The sequence below is a fragment of the Papaver somniferum genome, chromosome 3, assembly GCF_003573695.1.
Source record: "Papaver somniferum cultivar HN1 chromosome 3, ASM357369v1, whole genome shotgun sequence".
Classification (NCBI taxonomy): Eukaryota; Viridiplantae; Streptophyta; class Magnoliopsida; order Ranunculales; family Papaveraceae; genus Papaver; species Papaver somniferum.
In genome coordinates this window covers 108,923,970-108,941,473 of record NC_039360.1, presented here as the reverse complement: position 1 = coordinate 108,941,473, position 17,504 = coordinate 108,923,970, and the positions used below count along the sequence as shown (strand labels likewise).

Below are 17,504 nucleotides of genomic sequence, written 5' to 3'. Positions count from 1 at the left end.
GCTTAAGATCCCAATACATAGTGCGAACATAAGTGTAAATGTAGAAAACCTTTCATCTGTTTACATTTTTTTGTATCAAAATCAATAATTACCAATGAAGTGATAAGTTTTTTTTTTTTTTTGATTACTGAACATAAGGCAATACTTTAATGGGTTAATGTCATTTCGAAGTACCAACCCCCAAGTTGGACGGAAAAAACTTGGACAAAAAGTACCAAAAATCAATTATTAATAAAGGAAATAGGTTCATGCAGATATATTTTTCTTAAAAAAGAGTTTCACTCATATATATTTTTCCATCTTGCGTTCTTTCCCATATGTGATGTTTTGTTGTCCCTTTACGATGAGTTAGGTAAGGAAATAGGTTCACTCACGTGTCTGAGTGTCATCTTGCATACTTACTATTATATGATGTTTTGTAATTTCATTATGGTGGGTTAGGTTGGGAACCAGAGATGAACCAATAAGATGTAAAAAAATTTACCATATCATGATTACCGAACATGAATTATTTTATAGTTTTTCAGTTTTTTTAATGCCTAAGTGAGTATTCTACTTAACAATAAAACCAAAAATTCTATTTTAATTAATCTATGGTTTTCGGGTTTGATTTTTTTCAAGAATTCTGGTATACGTTGGGAATTTATTGAAAAATATCACCCATATAATATCTCATGCATAATCAAGAAATGTTACAAGCGGATAATTGCATATGTTGGTATGACATATAAACGGTGAACCTGAGTTGGAATTTTTATTTTAAAGGTTAATTGATGATCCATTACTTGCAGTTGAAGAAATAACACTCATATAATATCTCATGCATAATCAAGAAATGTTACAAACGGATAATTGCATATGTTGGTATGACATATAAACGATGAACCTGAGTTGGAATTTTTATTTTAAAGGTTAATTGATGATCCATTACTTGCAGTTGATGATTTATTATGTGGTTCGTTGTGTTGCTCATTTTATTTTTGTTGTTGCGGTTGCCATTACCTTTAAAATGTAGGTTATGGCTATGAAAGACGAGGTCGATGCTTTGTTTCAAATCCCGATCCATTGATGTCCCTAGGTATAGTTTGAGATATATAAATATTTGATGGCAGGAACATGTTTTAGTCATCACCTAGGTATCATTCTGATGATTACTGTGATTCCCACCCAGTTGGTCAGAAATTAGAGAGAAACTTCTACGCTATCTATATTGTTTTGGGGGTTTTGATTTAACATTTGTGCTCTTTGGTCGAAAGGAGATCATTCGATGAAATAAATCTAGGAATGAAATGTATTTGGTAAAGTTTTTACATAGATTGAATTCCAAAAAGGTTAATTACTTCAAGTACATTTATCTAATATTTGAGTAAATCTGAAAAACTACAAACAACCAAACAAGTTGACATATTTGTTGGTGTTAAATTTCTCGATAAGCATGTCAATTCATTTCTCTTTCTAATTCGGGTTTGTTTTGTTATGTGGATTGTAGCAAGCTATTAAGGTTGTCAATTACACAAGTTTTGACTGTGATTTCTCAGACACAAAAATCTTCCCTGAGGGATTCTTACAACGACGAGATTTCTACCTTGATCAGTTAACTTTGACTTGCAGATTGGACATAAAGTGGCTTGATTAGTTTTTGTAAGATGCATAGGTTTAACTTCAGTGGTGGTCTAAATTGGTAATTCCATTTGGTTTATTGTAATACATAATATCAAGCTCACCATACATTTCAGTGTTGTGCTTCTGGAAGTTTACCCTCGGGGTTCTCTTATTATTGGCTTTGTTTATTGTCAGCAACCAAAAAATGTCATGAAAATCCTTGCAAGGTTATCTTCACATTATCATGTGTAAGTCTAGATTTATTCTTAACATTCTATTTCTACCATAATCTAGGATATCAAAAGGATTTAGAAAGTTGTAAGATTTTGCTGAGGAGACATTTTTGTTTTACTTCCGTGAATTAATCCGTTGCATATGTTTGAGAGTTTCAGTTTCCATCATTTAACAAAAGATAAGGCACTCAACTTAAAAGATTACTTTCTAGATAAGGCACTGTGAACTATAGCTTCATCGTATTTGAATTTCATATCTTGGAAAATCATGTCTTTATATTTTACAATTTTATTCCATAGATATAGAAACTCTCATTTTTGCATTACCATGTTTGTCCAATCGAGTCAAACTAACTTGGTTAAGCATCAGACAAGGCATGACAAATGATTCTCATTGACAACCAAAAACATATTGCACATTGATTGTTGTTGAACATCTTGATTGTCAATTTACTTAACCGTAGTCAAGTTTTTTACTTAACCCTATGTACCGAGTATTTACCTAGGAGTGAAGAAAGTAGACCTTAAAATCAAGTAAACATCAGAAATATGTTAAATTATGAACCCTTATATTGGATAACCATAAACATGTAACCAAATACCAAAACCAGAGGTTGGAGATAAAGATAATCGTGACTACGGCCCGGCTCAACCTTTTGTTTTCTATATTCCTAATATCTAATTCACTTTTAGATGTAGACAATAGTTTAGGCTATTGTGGCCAAGCCTTGGAAAGAGAAGATTCTAAAAAATCACAGATGTTCATAGCTAAAAATAAAATAAAAATAGACAAATAATTTAATTGATAAAACTTATATTGAATAACCATGGACAAATAAGATATACAATGACGAAAGATTGAGCAAAGGACATAGGAATGGTGATGCCTAGAGACATAAAAAAAGGCAATCATTGCTTGAAAACAAGGTAATTAAACTTTGTAAAGGATAAAGAGCTCTGACAGTAATGCTGGAAAAGAACAAGAACCCATTAGACAACAAGGGAAAGAACAATCAATTCTTAAGGGATTCTTATGGGTCCTTCATCAAGAGGAAAAATATTCTGATAGCAAAAACAAACTGGAAAACTTCTCAGAGTATCAACATCATCAACAAAAAATTATTGATTTAAACCTTTTGAGTCATTATAATCTAAAAAAGAAATGTTCAAACATGAATTTGAAACGAAAAAGTGTATGGAAGATTATAGGATAGATTTAGCTATCCAGAAAGGAGTGGAGCGCAGATTGTTGCTAGGCTCCCAACCTTTTCAAACAATTCGGTGTAATTTACTTTGTTTAAATAGTTATGTATTAAAAAAAAAAGTATAATTAAACAATATAAGAATTGAAAAAAGTTTAGAATGGTATTATATTTTTTTATCTTGCATGATTTTGATCATCGCAAGACAAAGTACAAGGTGTTTGACAGCATCAAGATACTGGAGGATTATTTGAAGAATGAAGATCACATTGAATATGGGGAAGATAACCCAAATTTGACAAGAACATGATTACATTTTTTAAGAGGTTGGGTCATAGAAAAGGTGTTTAAACAAAGAGCATGCATCAGTCTTTTTCTACAAAGTGCGTTTAAACAAAAAGTTTACAAATACATGGTCCATGAAAATATGGTTAAGTTAAAATCAAAACAGAAACACATGTTACATCGATTCAAAACAATGTCTAAAAAGGATATACAGTTCCCGATTGGACTCGGAAAAGAATACGACTATACAAGAATAATGAAATGTCCAAAGAGAGAAGCTTGGAGTTCAAAGACGAGTCAAAAACATATTCATTCACTTTTGGAGTAGATTTTAATGGATCTAAATTCTTTTACTATTTTAGCCAATTTACATTCTTGACTAGGTGTGTTATAACTCCAGTTTATATTCTTAACTGTTTCATATTCATGGGGCCCCAGGTTTTGGTCGTGTCAAAGACATTAACAACTGCTTAAACAACTTCAATAAATTTTGCATTATTTACCTTTATTATTGTTGTGGTAATTTAAATTCTTATCCATATCGTATTGTTTTCTCTTCAGAATAGATCTTTTGGAATGCTTTGGTAAAATTTACAATTTTTGCTTTAAAATTCTTAAAAATAAAAATTTCTTCTTTATAATATATGAAAGAAAACACTGGAATTGTTCATTTGTTCATTTCAAGTAAATAATTCAATTTTTTTTCAAACCACCGTTCAACTTAATTTTGTTAGATAAAAATGCTCAACACTATCCACTTCAAGTCACCTGATACTTTGACTTTCATATATGACAGGTGAGGTTCACTTTTAATCAATGACCATCATTTAGTTATCCTGGAACCAATGAACCGACAATACAAAGAAAATTTTTAGGAAATCATTAACGATGATACCTAGATGACATAAACCGAAAATATCAATTGAAACACCTGGATAACCATCATATTATTGATATTTTGAAATATTTTTACGGAACTATCAAGATAAAAAATCATAAGTCCAATATCGAAAACTACGTGACGCTTGACACTAATCAGTTGTTGAGCCGGGGCCGTAAGGACCCGATGATACCTAGTTGTCTCTTATAGTTTATAATATCTCGGCTTGCTTGATTTCTGCTAAGTTTTTATAATTTGAAGTGTATAACACTTCGATTATGAAATAAAAATGAGATGTAAGGCAGTTGGGCAATAAAAGATGTATAAACATGTTGCTGGTGCTGGATTTTTCAACCATAAAAATCCACCAGGATCAGATATCAATAACCGCTATAAATTATGAGGTTCACGGTATACAAGAAAAAAACCTTATGTGCCTTTTGTTTGGACAACTGACAGGAATCCGGGCCCGTTACGGCACGGGTCATATCCTAGTCTATCTTACGAAAACGAAGAGTCTCTGCCGTTTCAAATGTTTGCCACTCAATGGAATTAACTCAGCCTTAAACCAGACGCGTGAAGAATTTGTCCAGTCGATCTACTATAACCCCAGGTATCTCTTCCCGTTTTCATTATTCGATTTAGTTATTCTCCTTCTCCTTAGAATCTGAATTATCTATCTTTTGATTTCTTAAGATTTGATTTGATTCTCCTTTTGATGATCAAGGTTTCTTCGTTTTTGCAGCACAGAATCAAGTTATTTCAAGTACCCTTCCCTAATTTGTATGTTTTTCTCGATGTTTAATTCCATTTCCTTTTCATAAAGAATTATCATCGATTGTTCTTCAAATTGACATTAACTATTTGGTAGGAGGTGCCGGAGGAATTTCCATGCAGGGGCGGATGTTTGCACAGGCTTCCCCTGGCTTCAGCCAGGGGTCAATCAAACAAAATAATTTTTGAAGGTAGTAAAAAAATTTTTGATGCCAGCTACACAGAGTCAAGCCAGCGTAGGAATTCACTGTCAAACCAGGGTAAAGAATTTTGTCAAGATAAGTTGTCATTTTCTTCGATTAATTCCATTGGAACTCAGTAGATGTGGTAATTGTTTGTGAGTGATGTTTTCTATTGAATGCACTCATAGTGTTTGATAAAATTACTTATCCAACTGATTTTTCTTTGATAAAATTGTTTAAGTGAATTGCTTATCTCAATTACAATTAAAGTGGCTCTCTACGCCTAAATTAGCATCACTGTTTTTTTTTTCGTAGTGGTGTTTGATGCTGTAAGATTATATGGTTTGAAAGATTATCAGTTGAGTGGCGTTTTTGTTTTCTTTGTCTTAACTATAGTAGATTTCGAAATTTATGTTTCTAAGGATGAAGGGAGAGCTCTGCTTAGATAACAGACATTATATCATGAAAGTAAGATGTTTCTGTGTTTGTGCTAAAGCCAATGCCAACAGGGATTCGAATGCCCTCTTGGATAGACGATTAAAACTTACATTAGGAGCTTAAACTATAATTGCAGGTATGTCTCCTTTTCAATACCATCTAAAACTTCCATCCATGCTTATTTTTGAATCTTGTGGTGTATGATACAGTTGGAACTTGGAAACATCCGAGAGCTGATCAAGATCTGAAAAAAGTGGATACTGAATGTTGCTTCTACGTTTTTCCAAGTCTTGGCACAAGATGCAGTGAATTTAAAGGCTTTTTGTCAAAGGAGACAAGCTTAAGGTATGGATTCACGTGACCATAAATGTTGAATTTAGCTCATGTCTACATGTTGAATTTAGCTCATTTCAAGCTAAATCCAATGCCAACATTACTTCCACCACCCTCTTGGAGAGACACTTAAAAGTGATCATTGCGTTTCGAAGTTTGAATAGAGAAAAAATGATGACAGTGTAAGGTTTAGTGAGGAACTCATGTGTTTATTATTGCCATTAGGACTTCGGATGTTCTTTTAATAGATTTTGCACCGCAATTTTTTTTTTTTTTTTACAAGTGCGGAACTTTTTTTTCCAAGCCCCCCTAGTTTTCAATCCTGATTCCGCCACTGTTTCCATGCATTGGCTTGGAGAACGGATAACATCTATCTCACAGGTAATCTTTGATTTTTCCCTTCTACTGAGAAGTTTACATAGCCATTCTACTGAGAAAGGAGAAAAAGTCGCAACTAGAGCTAGACCAAACTGCGAGTACAATTTGTTGTTAAAATGGTAGGAATTGATGTTGAACATTGTAACTAGTATTAGATTTTAATACAGTTATGTGTCTTTTCACAAGATTTGATTTGATTCTCCTACACATGCCTTCTCAGTCTTCCCACTACGCAAACAAGAAATTTCAGATACCCATTTCTCTTTGTCGCTCTCATACTCGCAACTGGAATTCCGTTTCCATGCGTCATCTGTTGATCATCGGCCAATCTTTGTAATATTGTTTTGGTCTTTGTTGGTTGTTTTCTTTTAGTTTTTTTCCTAGGCTCACAATGGTTTTTGTGTTTGAAGTTTGTTAATTGAATCCATTATTTTATTCTTTTTGATTGGAATTATCAATTTTGTATGGCCAGTTGAAAGCATTTTTATTTATTTTTTGAGATGAATTTTGAATGGCCAATTTAAAGCCTTAATCTAACTGAACGGAAGAAGATAACCAAATTAGTGACGCTGTATTTCCATGTCTCCACCAACTTCTAGCTAACCAGTTAAATTAGTGACACTGTATATCCATGTCTCCCATAACTGTTTAGCCAGTGTAATGCATATTTGTGAATTATAAGAGTAGAACACCAGTGTTGTACGTCGATATATGTAGCGATTCTTTACTATGCAAAATTTGCATTTTGGTGTGATTTGTTTCCTAATCTAACTTTTCCCATTAAATTCTTTTTTAGCCTAAACAAATGCTATCATATGAGTACCAAGTCTCTTTGTCCTTAACAATGGTAGTGGATTCAACTTAAAGTAAAGAAAAGCAATTCTGTACATCACTACTCAAACTCAAAGCCTTTTCTTTGTTAGAAGTCGCTCTTCACTCATCCAATCTAATTGTTGGCCACCATCCATGCCAAAGTAAGTCTTAACAATCAGTAATTACTCTTTTAGTTCTTGGATTGTTAGGATCTCAAACCAGTATTGATGGTGCTGTTTTTTACTTATTAAGCTAGGTTTGTGATGTGAGCAAATTCGTGAAAGAACATCCAAGAGGAGAAGATTTTCTGTTACTGTTTTTAGATATATGTTTTCTGTAGTGGTTTAAGGTACTGTTATGATGCTTCAGAGATGGCCGGTTATGCCTCTTTATCTTCATCGCGCCAGCATTTGGGTGTGTGGCTTTTGTAATGGTTTGGTGAACTAATTAACCTTCACTTTTGTTGATTAATAGGAGAAGATGTTCTTAATCTGCTACGCCCATCGTCATTTTTGCGAATTGAACGTGGTTTTTTTCATGGGATTTTTTTCTTCAAAATCGTTTGTTCCTCTTACTCTCTGCATTTCTGAGTTTACTGTCGTTGTAGTTTTGCATATATCCAGGTGTGTTGATACAATGTATCGTGATTGTCTGTTTATCTAAGGTTTTGCAAGATTTTTGAAAAACATATATAGGTATACTATATATTTCTATGAGGTATTACTTAGTGAAGCTATCTATCTCTCGACCTTCTGATTAGGGAGTGTAGCAATGAAACCTTTCACAATTCTTGCAGAATCTAGCTTTCTCCGCTTCATTGGAGGCTACCTCGCATTTTACTTCATTTTAAAATTAACTAAATAAGGTTTTGTGTCGAGTTGACAACCGTCCATTTAAAAAAATAGAAATAGGTTTTACGTATCTTTTTCTTGTCTTCCGGTCTCATCAATCCAAAATTTTGTTGTGCAGTGAGGCGGGTTTTGGCGAGCCTGGCGACAGATTTTCGATGCCCTTACATTTGCCGTCGGGTAGTACTTCCTCGCTGTTTGTGGCGATTGCTTAATCTTTAGCCACTTTCTTTATAAAAAATATGGATTATGTTGGCGGTTGTTCTTACAGGGTGTTATAAGGGGGTACAAGATTTATGTTGTATTATCTGTCTTTCGTGTTTTTGGTGTGAAGATTACTCATCATTACGGTCATTCTTTGATGTGCCAGGTATGAAAGCTTGGACTAAATTGTTTGTTTGAACTTTGGGTTTTCTTGCTTTCTTGACTTATTGCTCACTGATTATTTGGGATGATACATGTATTAAGGTCAACAGACTCAACACTATGGTCTAATGTTCTCGTAATCGTAACTAGATCTTACATATGAAATGATGACGACATTACAAGCGTTTCTTATTGTGCGACTTTCATTTCCTATTTTTGGGTGCACAGGTGGGAACGATTCAGTAACCAAAAATAGAACTTCCTCAAACGTTGTATAAATGAGAGAATCTTCCGTCCTCATGCCAAAATCTATCCAGGTATAGAGAGAGATAACATTGGATATTTGGATTCTGCAACGGAACTTTAAATGCTATGAATTAAGGGGTCGACGGGGAATATGGGGTGCCTTTATGAACCTTTAAATGCAATAAATCCACGGAGTTTGCCACCATTTAGCTTGGATGTAAAGGTGGCATATCCAGTAATGAGGCCACGCAATGTAGCAACAAGTGATGGACCCTGCAATGGAACCAGAGGATGGACAAGTGATGCACCCTGCAATGGAACCAGAGTGTGGAATTTTTCGGAGAACATGTAATTGAAGCAACAATCTTGACTAGCGACAAACAGGGACCGTTGTAGTTTTCTTCCAATGAATATAACTCACGAGTCACAGGACCAATCCGTGAAATTCGTTGGAAACTTGGAATAAATTTCAGAACTCCGGACTTCAGCCATAGACAACTATATGTGATACTCTCAAGATGCACGACACCCAGGCGGATCAAGGTATTAATGCCGGAGAACAACGAAGGCAACGAGATGGATAATGTGGCTTTTTCGGCAATGCTTTCGTAGTATACGTAATGGCACGGCAGTAGATGTCTTTCTGAAATATAAGAAAGACACAGTGAGAATGTTGTTCGGTAACAATTTCTTATTTGGGTAATCTTGAATTTAATAGTAACAGATATATTCTTTTTGCTGCGAGTCTATCACATTTAACGGCATATACATTTGTACCTGACTATCAATTTTCGCTGTGATTTACAAGTTGCCTGGGAATAAAATTGAAGGTTTCGTGTATCGCTGTAGTTTTTCCAGCCAATGTACACACAAATGGATACATGGGGCGTCTGTTTGGTGAACTTTTCTGCTTGCTGCTGCTACCCATCAAATGTACATATGTGCGTTGAACTCGACATAAGCAGAGCTGAACCTGTTTACCCTTCACAAGTCATTTGTTGTATGTCTTACAATTCTCCCCGTGATCAGCTTAGGCTGTTTAGATCCTTCCAACGGAATCTAAAGAATGAAAGCGAGAGATGTTTAATACGAGAGATCTGCTCAAATGGTACAACCATCATTAGATGAAAAATTACCTAATATAAAGTTGTGTAGTCCAGGGCTGCACAAGACCCGCCCATCATACCCAAACCCGTTCGTATCCACTAAATCCGTGGGTTTTTAATCCGAATCCGTCCGTTGTGGGTGTGGGGTTGATTATGAAAATAAAAACCCGCTGTCTATGGGTGTGAGGTTGGTTTTAACTAATACCCGTCCAAACCCGCCCGAAAAACCCGCTAAATATACACCATTGATAAAACTAATTTGAACTTTAAAGCAGTCGTACTGTTTAAACTTGTTTTTATTGAAAGTATTAGTGTACTAGGTACACTAGTACTTGTTTAAGCTTAACAATGAAGACTTATGTAGTTATGTTTTGGTTTGTTTTTTTAAGTTATCAAGAACTTAAGTAAGTAGTTTATTTAAACTTTCAAGCATGTGTGTGAATGATTATTGAATATAAAGCGGGTTTAAGCGGGTTTAAACCCAAACCCGCCCAACCCGTAGTGGGCGGGTAACAAAATCCGCCGCTGTTTGTGGGTGCGGGGTTAGTTATGAAAAGAAAAACCCGCAGTCTGTGGGTGCGAGGTTGGTTTTAGCTAATACCCGCCCAAACTCACCCATGTGCAGCCCTAGTAGTCCTTGCAATATACACAAATACCGACATACAAACCCAAATTTTATAATTTGCAAGTCACTAATTATAATTATTAATTAATAATATGATTTCAGGTGATTTTCCTCTATTGTGGTTAAAAGATGAATCAAGCTCTCTTCATAGAGCTTCTGGCCCCACCAAAAAAATATTGACCAATAGATACTTCAGGATTTTTCACACCAATAATATTTCTTGCGGGAGCTTCTGGCCCCACTGAGAATATTTAGACCAATAGGAAACTTATGTTTTTTCACACCACCAATTTTTGTATTTTCGCCCCTATTTCTCTGTACCCGAATATATCTGCATATGCATGAAAGAAAAAATAAATAATAAAAAACCTAAATCTCTATGCGAATGGAGAACGGAGGCGGCTAGGTTCGATCACAGTGGGACTTAGGGTTTCCTTGGTGAAGAGACGCGCTGCACAGATGTGCATGGAAACACATCGAACTGAAGTTTCTTTCATGGGAATACGCTTCAGGAAAAACAAATTGAAGATAGAGAAATGGTTACTCCCCTTTCTACACTTCGAATTAATTTTTATGTTTTCCGTTAATTATTGCTCTATTGTTTTCCTTCCATTGGCGTTGCTTATATATCTTGCAGATGCCGTTGTAATCTTCGTTGATCTATTTATCACGAAGGTTTCTCTATACCGTCTTTAGCATGTTTGAAGTTACATACATATTCCTTACCTACGCACATCTTATTGATCTGCTTCATATGATGTTTTTTCTTTTACGGAGATAAAAAGGAGATTCACGATATATTATGGGTAAATATCCCATTTTTTGTTCATTGAGAGTTTGAAGCTCGATTTGTCTATGCTTTAGCATTGAATACTTAAATAGTTAAATACTCCAGTAGAAACATGAACTTCAATTTGCAACAGATCGCTTGATGTTATGGACTAACATGGCTTATAAGGTGTGTTTCTCATTGATAGGTTCTATGTGTTCATGATTGGTGAATGCTTTGTAAATTTCACAAAAACAACGGAATGTATAGGAGATCCTATATGGGACAATTAATTATGTTACTGCAACCATATGCTTCAGACGTGGAGGTAAGTATATATCAGTTCTTATTGATGATAATATTTATACAAATCGTCTTTCTCATTCCTACTAATTATGAAAATTATGTTTTTTCTGCTTTTGTTTTTCAAGATTAGGTATAAAGAAATCCATTTGTATTCACTTGTGTGTGACGTTATAAATTTGCAGAAGTGTACTTTGAATTGCAATTTTATTAATTTTATTTTTGGTAGAATAATAAGAGAGAGACGAGATTAAGTCAACAAGGAAACAGTGTGTATCAATGTATCATTTTTGATGTGTTTCAAGAATTATCTTCTTATAGTAGTTTTAGTTACAGGTAAGTCAAATTGCTTATTTTCTTGATTACGAGAACCAAATATTCGAAGCATGCCGGCAGCTGATGAAGCATCAATTACTGCAAATGGTTCTATAATTAAAGATGGGGGTAATCTTCTCATCACATTTTTCTCAATCAATGTTCTATGTAGCCATATTTTCTTAAGTTGAGTCAGTTCTCAAACACTGGTGTGCATTCTTTCGATTGAAAGGCATGATTTCGGTATATATTACCACTGCTGCTTATGGTTGAAAAAGATATTCAACATTATTGGCATTTGCTAGACAGATCAATATGTATATTTTTTCTGCAAATTTTGAGAGTCACTTAAAAATGGGTAGGGCTCCATGAGTTATCACAATTTTAATCAAGTTCTTGCACTTTAGAAATCAATGTCAGAATGTAGTTGTGTAATTATTGTTTTCTCAGGGCAGTTGTGTAGTTATTGTTTTCTCAGGGTCTTATTCGTAAACAGGCAGGTGATTACTGAAATCTTCCTCGGGTACATTTGAAAAAATTGTTACCAATAATTTTCAAGTTTCTATTCAATGTCACTTTTTTTTCTTTTATGATAAGAATTTTTGTTTCTTTTTTAATAACTTCTTCAAGAGTTCAGCTAAGTATAAAGTGAAGAGCACACCAGTTAACTGAATCAGTTTAGTGTTTGTACATCTAATATGTGTTGCTTTTGGAAGCGATGAGATGTACTAATACGAACCTTATATCAGTTAAAAACAACCCGAGTCCACGTATTTCCCAGTTTTGACTGGGTGATATATGTTTTGTCATTATTACTTCTTGGCAACTTGGATTATGTATAGAAGCACACTCCATTCCCTTGATTAATACATAATAGATGCAGAAGCTGATGTCACGTTGAAGTGGTGTAATCACAAAGGATGCATCCATAAAAAGAAGACCCGTCGATGATGTCGAAAATGTGTTTTGAAGCACTAATACTAAGATGGACCTTTAGGGGGATTCTAATGGCCTCTTAGATCCTTACATACAAACTTTGTGCAAGAGAATTTAGGTAAGCACAAACCTTAGATGGGCATGTAAAACGTGGATGGAGCTAAAAGTATAGAATATGATCCTCCAGTTGATATTGTAGTCCCAAACATCATGTTGTGGTTTACAGATCTGGCTATAGCCGATTCGATTATTTTTGTTACTTATATTTTACTATTACACACATTTTTTGTACAAGATATCTAGGCCCGTGCAGAGCACCGGCGCAATATCTCATAACCAACTAATTTAACCAAAATATAATACATACGAGATACTGCTGATACCCGGAGTATGCAGATTAAATATAGCTTTTTCTCTAAAGAGAAAAAGAAAACCTTCATATGGCTCCTACATTATTACGAGATTTTAAATAGACTCAAATGCACCAAATAATCTGATATGCAGGTGTGGAATAACACTGTTGCAGCAAACTTCCTCCCAATGCTACCATTATAATACTTTTATACTTTTAACGATAGACCAAAACCCGGGCCGTAACGGGACGGATCATACCCTAGTCATATTTATAATGATGGTCATGGAAGAAAATCTCTCCTTTTATGTTCTTCAACTATTGATGAAATCCAATGTTGATCTTCTTAGTTCTTACTAAATCTCGAAATAATATTTTTGATCGTCATGTCCAACTGTTGAACCTTGACCACTTCATATGACCTAAAATTTATTTATAAATCTAAACAAAAAAGTATTTGACCTTCATGTTCAAGAGTTGATATCTTGACCACTTCAGATGACCTAAAAATTTATTTATAAATCAAAACAAGAAATATGAGGATAAAAAAAATAAATCTAAAGACAAAATAATGGGTTCATCTCCAAATGAACTACACTTTAATTAAACGACAAAGTCAATTAACTTTTTTTTTTCAAAAGACATATTTCAATTCCACAAATATTCTTAATTAGGGTTTAAATATTTAATTTAATTTTACCTTAGGACGTCAAAAAAAGAGAAATTAAATTAGTTATCGTGGTATGCCATGAATGGCTAGGACAGGGAACACATGGAAAAAAAACGAATATGGGTGGTTAGGGTGGTGGTGGAGCCGGTAGAGGTAGTAATGGCAAGAGGTAGTGGGTGGTTTAAGTGGCAGTAGATTATTATGGAAGTCAAGTTGATTTATTTTAGTGCTAAAATAAACTCGATTACAATATATATTTTTTTTGATAGCTTGGTACAGTGGTCCTTAGACTACTCCTAAATCCCATTAATCTAGGAATTTTAGCAATTATAAGGGTTCGAATCCTGACCTCCACGGTGGGAGGGAGCATGAAAATCATCAGACCACTTGATGGTTCTCCGATTACAATATATAAGAGAACATAACAATTAAAAAGCACAAAAGTTAATCATCACTATATACATGTATGATAATAACAAATAAAGTTAATCATCACTGCATACATGCATAATAATAACAAATAAATAACACGAGTCGAGCAGAAAAAATTACTATTTATTATGGAGGTCGTGCCGGGTTAAGCTCTAGTATTCAATCCAACAGATAAGCTCACTAGTCCTTGCTAATCCAACAGAAACACTCAGAAAGGGCTTCTTCAGCATTCACCTTTTTCTCACCTTTTTTTTTCTTTGAAAACCGAAATTCACTCTAAAAAGGGAGGGAATATTGGCCTGTCAAAATAATCTATTGAAGTAGGATGATACGCAGCAGGAGAAGCATGTGAGGGCAATAAGAAAACCAACAAAAGCAAAAGAAAAAAAAGAAAATAACGACTTTTCAAACAAGTTGTTAGTATAACTACCCGCCATACCTCCCTCCAAATCACATGCCATGACAACATCTCTTTTTTCTTTCATCCCTATATTCATCGTTCTCTCATAAACAGAGTAATACCACCAATACATAAAGAAGTTTCACCGACTAACAAAGGTGAAGGACTATCTAGTTCCTGCCCCACAAAATTCCTCAACTGTTCTCAAGATAATAAGGTTACACCTCATTCGAGCTTCAAAGACTTGCAGCATCCACAATGCTATCGTTGTCAACATCATCACCATTATCGTCGACTTGAGATCTCTTCCTCTTGGAATGTGAAGGAGAGGATGGCTGCACTGGAACCTCACCATTTTGATCCTCATCTTCATCTTCCTCTTCATCATCTTCGTCATTCTCATTCTGACAGCAAAAAACAGAAGATGATTACTAGTGCCAAAATAGTATCAAAATTACTTTTTACTTAACATGAATATATGATATGAAGATGACAGTACTGAAAAGCAAAGTAAGGTGACTTGAAAGGCATCATCGGCAACCAGATGCGAAACTCAAAAGACTTGCATAACATATATGAATACATCTAACATTCAGTTAGTCTTGTGACTCTCGTCTATACAATACTGAATAATCGTACTTCTGAGATAATTGATCTGATAATTAAAACAAATATATACTAACATTAATTTTTAGGTAAGATAATATGCAACTGTTTTAAAACCATGGACATTTGCAACTACTGGACAGAAGCTTGGAGAATACATGTACAAAAACAAAGTCACTTGGTGTTCTAACAAAGAAACAGAGTCCAAGATCCTTCAATTATTTAGACTACAAAGCCTTCTTGCAGATAAAACATTTAGTTGGTATAGTATGTAAAGCTATATCATTGGAATTCCTGTGCAAAATGATAAATTCCAACTCATAACTTGAGTAACTTGATAATGTAGTTGGTAGTTACCCTCATAACTTGAGTAAGATTATTAAGCTAGTTATGTCAACAAAAGAACACGATATAAAACGAAACAGCCATATGCCGGATACCAATCATTATTACATGAACACACATGACTGAAGAATCTATGCAGAATTAGTTGACCTATCAATCCTTATTTAAACATAGCTAAGTAAGTATCACTAAACCAATCAATCCAATGACATCAAATATTTCTGAGTTCTGACGGACATTAGGGTGTACTAAACTAGCTACGGAGACCAATAACTGCATAACAGCCATCACAATTTCAAACTGAAGAGCTTCACAATTTTGGTGTACAATGTGCTACTCCAAAGTGTGTGTTGTGTACCATTAAAGAAACTGACAACTTGAATTCACCATGACTCATATAATTTGACAATAAGGATGGATAGGTCATAGGAGTCAAAGTGCTATAAAAGTGAATCAACCTCTAATTATACAAATCAAATATCTACACAATGCTGTAAACTACAATATTTCAACTACCAAGATACTCAGTTATCTTACTAGTTAAACAGCCCGAAAATGGGAAAAACTAAGGAAACTGAATAGCAAGAAGATTTCTCACCTCATCCTCGCCATCTTCATCTGCCGATTCTCCATCTTCTTCAACACCTTCATCTGCATCACTCTCATCCTCTTCATCAGCAACCCCACCATTATTCATCTTTTTACCTAGTTGACCCTCTCCATCAACTTCTCCACACCCAACATCCTCTTCCTCATCTTCTTCTTCTTCATCATCATCTTCCTCGTCTTCATCAGACTCAAGTACTTCAACTCCATTTACATCCATCTTATCCAAATACTGCAAAGATTTAATCAATCCGAAAACCCTAGATCTATAATCTTTAATCTTTGTAACAGGACATTCATACAAATCAAGAGATTCTAGTTTCAACTCAGCAAGTGGAGCTAAATCTTCAACAGCTTGAATCCTATTGTTCGATAAATCAAGATCTCTTAACGAATCTAAACCAGCTTTAACAAGAAACTCTAAACCACGAACGATACGATTATCTGATAAATTAAGCTTCTGAAGAGTTGTAATACAAGGAAATATCTCTAGTGAAGAAAGACCAACATTAGCTATTGAAAGATGTTCAAGCCCTTTAAATTTCTCTAATAGATTTTGTGATGGAAGTTTACCTTGATAACACTTCACTGCTCCATCTAAAGTTAGGGTTTTTACTGCTGCATAATCGCCCTGCCCATCAAGATCAAGTGCTGTTTTCACAGCTTTCTCCCAAACCTCATCCATGGTTCGAATTTTTTTCCAAAGCCCCTAAAAAATCCCCAAATCAGAAATCACTCCAAAAGGAAGGCTAATTTTCTGAAACCTTGATTTCACTCTATCTCAGGTCGATTTCGTATTGAAAGAAGCAAAATGAAACCCTAGTTTTCTGATTTCTCTTCTCCTCACACTTTCTTTATCTGCGTTGATTTTTCGCGCTTTAAAGTTTTAGGGTTCTAAGTTTTTAACCTAAGTGTGTATTGTTTCTTCGTTTCTGTTTTTGGCCGTTGGATTGAGAAGGTTTGGATCGATGACGTGGATTAGCTTGTGGTTGAGACTTTAGATAGTTGTGTTTGTTGGGTGAGACCGTGAGAGGTACACGCGGTAAGGAATATCTCCCGAGTCCCGACTCTTTTATTAGGGCCACTCCTATGGTGTGGAACCGTGGAGCTAAAACCATCCATAACTCTATGACTTTTCATATATTCGTGGACCCTCAGAAATTTGTGGAGTCAAAAGCTACCGTGGTAAGATTAAACTGATTCTCCATCCGACTACTCAATGTACGGATACCCATCCGACCACCCAATGTCCGGATAACATTTCCTTTTTTAATTTAAAAAAACTCACAAAAAGCTTCTTTCCTTCCATTTTCATCGAGAAAAAAATGATTTTTCCCGTCTGAGTTTCTCCTTCTCTGGTTTAACTTCAGTTTCGTGGATTTACTGCTCTGATTCATCTTGGTTTATTGCTTCTTGGAGAAAACAAGTCCAAAATCTTCTCTACTTCTTCATAAAAGAT

At 34.7% G+C, this 17,504-nt stretch overlaps 1 protein-coding gene and 1 long non-coding RNA gene across 20 annotated transcripts; one reads left to right on the top strand and one right to left on the bottom strand.

Moving 5' to 3' along the window:
- The first annotated feature begins 4,673 nt into the window (after positions 1–4,673).
- LOC113357053 lies at positions 4,674–9,420 on the top strand. 19 transcript variants are annotated; one of them, XR_003363390.1, is made up of 9 exons: positions 4,674–4,815; positions 4,948–4,985; positions 5,074–5,941; positions 7,104–7,281; positions 7,377–7,469; positions 7,595–7,680; positions 8,090–8,148; positions 8,240–8,338; positions 8,563–9,420. It is a non-coding gene; the product is annotated as an uncharacterized LOC113357053 (long non-coding RNA). The 19 variants fall into 19 exon arrangements; XR_003363398.1 differs by having other exon boundaries at positions 5,074–5,236; positions 5,806–5,941; positions 7,595–8,338; XR_003363394.1 differs by having other exon boundaries at positions 5,074–5,732; positions 5,806–5,941; positions 7,595–8,338.
- A 4,952-nt stretch (positions 9,421–14,372) lies between these two features.
- Positions 14,373–16,926, bottom strand: LOC113357052 (acidic leucine-rich nuclear phosphoprotein 32-related protein-like). Its single transcript, XM_026600313.1, has 2 exons — positions 16,038–16,926; positions 14,373–14,892 (listed from the first exon to the last, which is right to left on the bottom strand). The coding sequence occupies exons 1-2, from the start codon at positions 16,728–16,730 to the stop codon at positions 14,725–14,727; spliced, it is 861 nt and encodes a 286-aa protein (XP_026456098.1). The 5' UTR covers positions 16,731–16,926; the 3' UTR covers positions 14,373–14,724.
- Between the last annotated feature and the right edge of the window lie 578 nt (positions 16,927–17,504).

Coding starts and splice junctions, on each gene's coding strand:
- LOC113357052 (XM_026600313.1), bottom strand. CDS start 16,730: ATGGATGAGGTTTGGGAGAAAGCTGTGAAAACAGCACTTGATCTTGAT. Junction 14,893..16,037: donor ATGAAGATGGCGAGGATGAG/GTGAGAAATCTT, acceptor TTTTGCTGTCAG/AATGAGAATGACGAAGATGA.